Below are 9,670 nucleotides of genomic sequence, written 5' to 3' on the forward strand. Positions count from 1 at the left end.
ACTGTGAAGTAGTTCTTATGGATGTCTAATCTATAAAGTTATTCTTTCTAATCTTTATCTTCACTGTCAGGATTTATAAAATGCTACATATGCTGCAACATGTTGATTGAAACAGATAAGCATGTGTATCAATGTAAATAAAGCTTCATTAAATGTTTATCAGCCCATTGGTGCTGAACCAGAGAGTCTGCTACAGAACTTAAGTGAAAGGTCCGATACTGGAGGGCACGTCTACTCGTGTGCTTCAATGCACATTAGCCTATTTTAATACACATTAAAGCTTCACAAAGAAGCATGCTCTTTAGTTAATGTGCATTAACATAGGCTATAATGCACATTTTTCTAGTACCTCACAATGGAGGTACTAGATTTAATGTCCACTACCTGAAGCGCATTAATGAATATGTAGACATGCTCAGAATTACAGTGATTATGACTAAAAAGGTCCCCTATGGCACTATAATTGGGAAACCCTGTCTGAGAGATTTTTTCCCTTCTGCACCTAGCATAGGAAATAACTCTTGTATTTAAGATTCCACTGGACATCACTGCACAGAGTACAAATGTTGAGTTGTTGATGAAGAGCACTGTAAACTGTAGTAAATATTTTTAGCCCAAATGGGTTTAATAATATTAAGATATAAAGTTCATAACTATGTTTTCTGTTGCTACTTGATTATTTCCAGTTAGCATTTGGGATTGATGAGTTCCAAAAAAAGGCCCCAAAAAACAAAAAACCCAGCTGCTGCAGAAAGGCAGCACTGATTATTCATTAAGGAGCACTCTTTCCACTTAGGTTATGCATGCTCTGGACTCCCAGGAGTGGCTGCAGCTCAAGGTAGACATAGCCAAGCTCTCTCAGGTAACTGGGAGCAGTTTAGCTGTAGCAGTACTGACCTCAACCTGAGCCAATTTACCTAGCCTCAGTGTCACAAATCATGTTGTATCATGATGCTAAAGGAATGATGTATTTTTGAAGGTGCCATCTTTCACATATATAAGGTGTAGTTGATGAAGATCCCACTTTGCTCAATTTTCTTTCCTGGAGGAGTGAAACTGGTGGAGTTCCAGTTATATAAGTGCATTGTGTATACCCAGAAGTGCCCCTGAAGTTTCTGTAGGTACAGATATACTTTTGTCTCACTCTTAAATTGTGTAGCAGTACTATGCACTGTTTAAAAGCTGTGATGTTTTCCATCTCACAGAGGCCAGGCTTCAGTCAAAGATTAAATGAATTCTGTTAGAAAAAAAATTAAAATCTTTCAAAACTCTTGGGATCCTTGAGTGAAAAGTGTTAAAAAATGTTAGTGGTTGTGAATTAACAAAATTCCACTATAGCAGGTCTCTTACAGTGTCTTCCAATGCTATCAAACCAATGACAATCAGATATGTTTATGATCATATCTTGTTTCCAGAGAGACCTTTAGTAGGCAAATAGCTAGGAACAGAATTAGGGTTATAGCAGGGATTATGTTAAGGCAGTTAAAGTATATGTAAAAACTATACGCGTCTGCTTTGTATTAACTGACCTCTCTTACAGTGGCCTTCCTTTCCAGCATTAACCCTGCTTATTCCTGCCTTTCTCCCTTCCAGAATGAATTTCTGATTCCTTATTGGAGGTTGGGAACAGCTACCTTGACGTGCCTCTGCGTTTCCTTCAATGATCACCTGGTCCTGCTCAGTTGCACCTTCTGTCCCAGAAATTAGGTTATTCAGTGAAGTGGCCAACAATGTCTCGCAGCTAGCTTCTGATTTGGGTGCATAACAAGAAGCTCCTGAAATGAGAGCGGTAAATGAAACGGAGATATCAGTCAGTTTTTGCATGACTCTTTTTTTTTACCAGTTTCTTTGAAAAAGTTTCCAAATGGCTTTATGTCTACCTGTTGCTCTTTTGTATTTTGAGACCAGGCTTGGCAAAGGCTGGACACACAACTGCCATGAACAGCATTTTTAAACTCTTTTATTAATGTCAAGAAAGTGATAAACTGACAAAGGTAACCTGTTGCCTTAGCCAAGAGTCTGGTACAATCCCAGAAGGGGAGAAAGTACACTACTGGGATGGGTAAAAAAGTAGGAGCATGCTGTATTGTGGAGATGAATAATTTCTTCCACTACTGTCTGATCTACATTTGCCCATAAAGTAAAGTAAGGTACCTATAGATGTGCTCCGACACATTTTAATTAGAACACATTAGAGCAGACTCAGTGAATCAAGTCTATTCCTCATTCTAATTAGAACGTTCCAGCATCGCTTCACTTTCATAAGTATTAAGCCCCTGTGCATTTCACAATGGCCATGGGGGCGCTATATCTAAACCTCATCAAATGAACTTTAGGTAAAGTGTCCTGTGGCCATTTTGAAATGTGTGCAGGGCCAGATTAACCCTTTAATGGGCCCTAGGCAAACAAACTTGTGGGCCCCATGCTGGCCGAGACCCCCCTTCCCACCCTAGCGCTGCCGCCTGCAGGGAGCAGGGCTCAGAGCTGCTGCTAGGGGGTGGCCACCACCAGTGGTGGCATTAGGGTTGTTGGGGCCTTGGGCAAGAGACTGCCCTGGGCAGTCACATGGTTTGCCCTCCCCTAAGGCCACTACTGTCACCATGGCAGCAAGGCCAGCAGAGGGAAGGGAAGGGAAGTGAAGGAAAGGAGATAGAGCCATTTGCACCACTGCAGAGGGAAGGACCAGGCCCCCACATCCCACAGCTCAGGGCCCTAGGCATGTGACTAGTTTGCCTACACGTTAATCCAGCCCTAAATACACAGGAGCTTAATACACGTGATGGTGATCTGTTTTAATTAGAGTGGCTGTCCAGGAACTGCTCTAATTAAAACAACCCCGTCCCCCCACAAGCCTTGAGCACATGTATAGACAGGCATAGAGTCTACCTGCATAATATGAATCTTTTAATTTAGTTTAACTTCTAGACTCTCCACATAAATTATTTCACATCCCTCAGGTATCTCCAGCTAGTGCGCAGTAAAAGAGTATCTCACTTAAGCTAAGATTCTAGGCCAGGGTTGGGCAATTATTTGGGCTGGAGAGCCACTTAGGGAGTTTTGGTAAGCTGTTATGGGCTAGGTCAGCAGTCCTTCTCCCCACAACAGCTTACCAAAACTCCCTAAGTGCTCTGCCCTGTGCTTAGCTGGGTGGATGGGATGGGGCTATGGGCCGGTGGGGAGTGGCATCCTGAGCAAGGTGGGTGGCTGGAATTGAGATTATGGGCCTGTGACAGCATGAGGATGGGACCCAGGGCAGAGCTGTGATCCACTCCCCGCATGCCCACTCACAGTGATGTGTGGGGAATGGATCGTGGCTCTGCCCTGGGCCCTGGCCCTGCAATCCTGATCCCAGCCCAGGCCCCAGCCCCACTCCCACCCCCGCCCACCCATTCAAGCTTGTTCCTGCCCGGTGATGGCCCTGTCCATCCACCCAGCTGAACGCACCTTGCCTGTGGGGGTCCTAGGCCCTGCTCACCTGCTCCATCCAGTGTCCCTGGTGGTGGGTGCAGAGCAGATGGGCCAGAGGGCCCAGACAGTGGGCCTGGGCCTGGTAGTGGCAACAGAGACTGGCAGCAGTAGCTGGAAAGAGCTACCACTGAGGGGGACACTGGGAAGTGAGTCTGGCCACTGTGCCACCCCAGACCTGCTGTGTGCTTGGGGGTGGCAGGAACGGCTGCATGCGCCATGGCCCAGGCTGTCCCCCACACCTGGGCTGGGGTGGGACTGAGGGACCCGCCATGGGCATCCTGCTAAAATCCTTTAGCAGGTCAGATTTGGCCTGCGGGCCATATTTTGCCCTGGCTAGAATCTAGGTTTACGGGATTGATATTTATCCTCAGATACTGGTATGTAACTCCAAGAAACTTAACTGGGATTAATGGGCATGTATACAATGCCCCAGGAGTGGGGGGAGGGACGGAGCATTTTAATTAGTGCAGCTCCAAGAGCCACTTTAATAAAAGTGCCCAGAGTGTCTTATGTATCAGCATCCCTGTGCTGAAAAATGGTGGTGGGTGTGCTTTCACTAAAGCTCATCAAATGTGCCTCTGCCACCATTTTTCAGCACGGGGATGCTGAACATGAGATGCTGCAGTCTAACTATTACAGTGTTTATTGCGCTTCAGCAGACTTGATTAATCGATAACTCAATTAAGCCTTGCTGCTTGTGTATTAGGTGCCCTATATATTTGCAAAATTTGGCCTTAAATAGGTAATAATAATGCTTATTTTTTAATGAGAAAAAATAATGTACCTCTAATCCTTTCTGCTGTCCTGAAATGCAGTTTAGTTTGTATCTCCTAGGTTTTCCAATATGCACAGGAAAATTATTTGACTGCAGTAGCAATGGTATTTTTATATGCACTACTACAATGATTTTTTTAAATCCTGATCCATATGAAGGTGTTAAAATCAATAGACTGATAGAAAGCAGTTACTGCTTTTTGCAGTGCTGAGTCAGTCTGAGCAGACCGGTGACAGAAGAAACCTTGTGAAAAGCACAAGAAAGGAGGATGACCAAAATACTATGGATCGTGTTACACAGGTCAGACTGGGACTAGGTTCTGAAATCTATTAAAGCAAACTCATGGAAAAGAAGAATTGAAAAGGAGGTAGATAAAGGGTGAAGTGTGGTACCAAGAAGGGAAGTTGAGAGCTGATATAAATGGAGTGGTAGAAATATATGGAAATATCATCCTTCTGCTCAAGATTTGCAAAGTCTTTAGATTTTGCCAAGGTTTGACATCTACACCTCAAGAGTCACTTTGGTGAAAGATGAGCAGTGCCAAAAGCTGCTGCCTTTTCAAATTCTTGATAAATGGAAAAGTTTCTGAACGTTCTTCCTTCCTGTTTAAAATGCATTTAAACATAGAAATGGATTCAGACAAATCTTTTAACATATTTCTATTATTCTCTGACTTTTAAAATACTTTCCATATGGGATAATAATTTCCAAAGCCTGTTTCATACTAACCATTTGAAATTCAGGTTAAGGGACTAGCTGTTACTGTGGAAGTCAGTGGGACCAGAGGAAGTAAGAACTGCAGGAGTTGCTGATGTTAACCAGGATACTTGTGCTATCTACGTCTACAGACCATATCTTATTTAGTCTGTAATATAAATGTGCATATATACCCTGCCTTCTAACCCGCATGCTGCCAGCTGACAGTATTTTCAGATGCTGTGATAAGTCATGTTGAAGATTGTTGTGGATTACAGTGACAAAGGATGGTCACATGCTCATGTTTTTCTAAGGGGCAGAGGAGAAATTCTGGGAACGCTTTCTTCCCACATTTCACATTTCTCTCCCCAACATTGTGATAATCCTCTTTTCAGACAAACATGGTGACTATTTCTGTATCTCACTGTATGCATCTGCCATTGGGCCTTATTCCATACATCTGCCAGAGAGCCTAGGTATTTATATTGAGTATTTCTTTCTCTGTTGCCTCTATAGCAACAAATCTTAGAAAGTTAGGGTTGGAAGGGACCTAAGGAAGTCATCTAGTCTAACCCCCTGCTCAAAGCAGGACCAGCCCCCGCTAGATCATCTAGCCAAAGCTTTGTCTAGCCAGGTTTTGAAAACCCTCTAGGATGGAGCTTCCACCACCTCTCTGGGTAACCTGTTCCAGTGTTTTACTACCTTCCTAGTGAGAAAATTCTTCCTAATATCTAACCTAAACTTCCCTTGCTGCAAATTGAGACCATTGCTTTTTGTTCTGTCATCTGCCACCGCTGAGAATACCTTAGCACCATCCTCTTTTGAACCCTCCTTCAGGTAGTTCAAGACTGCTATTAAGTCTCTTCTCAGTCTCCTCTTCTTTTGACTAAATAAGCCCAGTTCTCACCCAGTCTTTTCTCTTAAGTCATATCCCCCAATCCCCTCACCATTTTTGTTGCCCTCCACTGGGCTGTCTCCAATTTGTCCACATCCTTTTTGTAGTGGGGGGCCTAAAATCAAACACAGTACTCTAGATATGGCCTCACCAGTGCTGAATAGAGGGGAATAATCACTTCCCTTGACCTACTGGCAACAAACACCTACCAGTGCAGCCCAGTATGCCATTAGTTTTCTTGGCAACAGGGGCACACTGCTGGCTCATATTCAGCTTTATTGTCCACTGTAACCCCCAGATCCTTTTTTGCAGAGGTGCTGTCCAGCCAGTCAGCCCCCAGCCTGTACTGGTGCATGGGGTTGTTCTCTCCTAAGTGCAGGACTTTGCACTTGTCCTTGTTGTGCCTCATGAGATTTCTTTTGGCCCAATCCTCCAATTTGTCTAGGTCACTCTGAATCCTAGCCCTACCCTCCAGCATATCTACTGCTCCCCCCAGCTTGATGTCATCTGCAAACTTGCTGAGGGTGCACTCTATGCCATCTTCCAGGTCGTTGATGAAGACATTGAACAAAACCAGCCCCAGGACCAACCCCTGGGGGCTCTTCACTTGGTACTGGCTGCCAACTAGACATTGAGCCATTGATTACTACTCTCTGAGCCCAATGTTCTAACCAGTTTTCTATCCACCTTACAGTCCATTCATTCAGCCCATACGTCCTTAGCTTGCCTCTGAAAGTGCTGTGGGAAACTATCAAAAGCTGTGCTACAATCAAGGTACACTACATCCACCTATCTCCCACATCCACATCTAGTCAGTCACCTCATCATAGAAGGCAATTATGTTGGTCAGTCATGACTTGCCCTTGGTGAATCCATGCTGACTCTTCCTAATGAACTTTTTCTCCTCCAAGTATTTAGAACTGAATTCCTTGAGGAGCTGTTCCATTATTTTTCCAGAAACTGAGGTGAGGCTGACTGGTCTGTAGTTCCCTGGATCCTCTTTTTTTTCCCTTTCTTATATATGGACACTATAATTTGCCCTTTTACAATCATTTGGGACCTCTCCTGATTGCCATGATTTTTCAAAGAGGATGGCCAACGGCTCTGCAATCACATCAGCCAACTCCCTCAGCACCCTTGGGTACGTACATCCCATCTGGTCCCATGGATTTGTACACCCAGCTTTTCTAAGCAGTCTCTAACCTGTTCTTTCACCACTGAGGACTGCTCATCTCCTCTCCAGATTGTTCTGCCCAGTGCAGTAGTCTGGGAGCTGCCCTTGGCTGTGAAGACTGGGGCAAAAAAGGCATTGAGCACTTTTCTGCATCCTCTATTACAAGGTTGCCTCCCCCACTCAATAAGGCAGGGTTTTCCAACCTTTTTAGATCGAAGACCAGCAAACTGCAGACCGGAACTGCTGGTCCACCGTATGTTGGTGACTTCCAGTCCACAGTTTGCTGGTCTGTGGTCACTTCTGGTGACACTGCGCAGGGCCCTGTGGCTGGAACTTCCAGCTGAAACAATGGTAAAGATATCTTCACATGGTGGGCAGGAGGGAGGGACCAAACCTCAACCGCAGCAGCCATCACTGCAGGATAGGACAGGCTGGCCCTCCTGTGGACCAGCAGCCGACCCTTTGTGGCCCAGCACTGGGCCACGGCCTGGGGGTTGGGAACCCAGTAAGGAACCCACACTTTTCCTGATCCTCCTCTTGCTACCAACATACTTGTAGAAACTCTTCATTACCCTTCACATCCCTTGCTAGCTGCAACTCCAATTGAGCTTCGGCCTTCCTGACTTCATCCCTGCATGCCTGAGCAATGCTTTTATATTCTTCCCTAGTTATTTGTCCAAGTTTCCACTTCTTATAAGCTGCCTTTTTGTGATTTAATTTCATTGCAATTACATTTGTGATTTAATTTCATTGCATCCCTTTCTGCTTTGGAAGTGCATATTACAAATTCATTCCTTGTTTTGGCAGTACAACATGTTTCAGACAAACTATGGGAGGGCCATATATGATCTATATATCATGTGCCCTGTAGCAATCTTCACTTTAGTACAGAGATATGGCATTCAGGAACTACAGGTACCAACATGCAGTGCTCCATCTTGATTTGGTAAGAAAGCACTGGGATCTATATGTGCACTGCATGTTGGAGTCTGTAGTCTATATAAGCCATGTCTCTACAGTCAAGGGGAGAGTGGCTGCTATCTGTTCCAACTAATGCAAAATAGGTACAGCTCTCTAGCTGCAGGCTGATTCCTCCTTGCCCCTTAATTTAATGAACTGTTTTTATTTCAGATCCAGTTTTGCATGTCCTTGATTGATATTGACATAAAACACCTTAACATTCATTTTGCAAATGAAGCTCTGTATTGTTTTCTGGGTGCCCTCAAACATGCTTTATTTACATTTACTAAGTTAGCCACTCTAACAGGCTGAGCAGGAATGAACCTTGTAGAACTGGCAAAATATTGTAAGGTCTGCTTTTGTGAGATACCCAGCCTTGTTTTCCCATGTCAAAGTGGTTGGCTAATTCATATGACTTTGGGTAAGCAGTTTGAATACTGGGGTGTTTATCTGATCCAAATCTGTTGACATTTAGAATCATAGAAAATTAGGGTTGGAAGGGACTGCAGGAAGTCATCTAGTCCAACCTAAGTAGATCATTCTAGTCAGGACTTTGTCAAGCTGGAACTTAAAACCTCCAAGGATGCAGAGTACTACAGCTGATAATACCTCTTTGTTTCTTTGTTTTGCTCTTGGAGTGGTTTTGCAACTGAACAAGCAAAGGAAGGATTAAAAGTTCTTCTGGAGGATTTCCATGGGTCCTCTGGGTTCTGGGTGTTCCTTCTGAAATTGAAGGTAACTTCAGCATCTCTGACACAAGCTGTAAAATATAAATCTAAGATAATAATGGAAAATACTTGGGTACTTCCATTTTTATTCCATTCCAGAAGACTACCTTCAGGTGGCTTGGTGGTACAGTAATGTATTATAATCTCCAAATCCAAATGGAATCAAGGGACCAATTGAAAGGTCTGAATCGAGTCGAAGCTCTCAGAATCAATTCAGAATAGATTTGGAGAGCTTCAGTGATTTGGGCAGTCCCCACCCGCTGCAGCAGGGAGCTGGACCCAGACTCTATGCTGATAAGTAGGGGGCAGGGGAAAGGGGGGCTGGAGGAGCAGGGAGGTGACCATGGGGGGACCCCTGCCAGGCCCCATCCCCTACCTGCTCCCCCAGCCCCACCAAGTGCCCCCTGACCCCCACCTGCTCTCCCAGCCCCACCATGGCTTCCCCCTGCCCCAGCTGTTGTTTAAAAAAAAGCCCCTACTCACTGGGTGCTGCCCAGCAGGAGGGTGATCCCTGCTGCCCCCCCACTGCCCCACGATGCATGGGGGGCTCTGCCACAAACCTCTCAACTCCTCCCCACTCCCCCAGCCCCCCCCATGGCTACCCCACTTGCCCCAGCTATGGCCTTTTAAGAAAACAAAACAAAACAAAACAAAACAAAAAAAACTTCTGGACTTACTGGCTGCTGCAGTGGCCTCAGGGCTTCTAGGGGCTTGTGCAGAGCCCCCGAAGCAACGCAGGGAAGTGGAGGGCAGCAAGGATCGCTCCCTCCTGGGAGGAGCCAGTGAGTTTGGGTTTTGCTTTGTTTTTTAAAGGGCTGAAGCTGGGGCAGGCAGGGCAGCTGGGTGAGCATGCAGGGGGCTCGTGGCAGAGCCCCCCTCGTAGTGTGGGGCAACAGGAGACAGTGGGGATTGCACCCCCCCCCCCCCCGGGCGCCCCGGGGGGGGGGGGGGTTTTTTTTTCCCAAAAAGCCCGA

General features: G+C 45.5%; 1 protein-coding gene across 5 annotated transcripts in view; it reads right to left on the reverse strand.

The window, feature by feature from the left end:
• The window catches only part of KIAA2012 (KIAA2012 ortholog), a 126,098-nt gene that overhangs the window by 84,503 nt on the left and 31,925 nt on the right, over positions 1–9,670 (reverse strand). For all 5 annotated transcript variants that reach the window (XM_019523504.1, XM_019523503.1, XM_019523502.1 and 2 more), the window contains exons 8-9: positions 8,578–8,728; positions 1,635–1,775 (exon numbers count right to left, since the gene is read on the reverse strand). In XM_019523504.1, the coding sequence (XP_019379049.1) occupies positions 1,635–1,775; positions 8,578–8,728 (292 nt within the window). The remainder of the gene's footprint in view (positions 1–1,634; positions 1,776–8,577; positions 8,729–9,670) is intronic.

The sequence above is a fragment of the Gavialis gangeticus genome, unplaced genomic scaffold, assembly GCF_001723915.1.
Source record: "Gavialis gangeticus isolate Ggan-Ray unplaced genomic scaffold, GavGan_comp1, whole genome shotgun sequence".
Lineage (NCBI taxonomy): Eukaryota > Metazoa > Chordata > Crocodylia > Gavialidae > Gavialis > Gavialis gangeticus.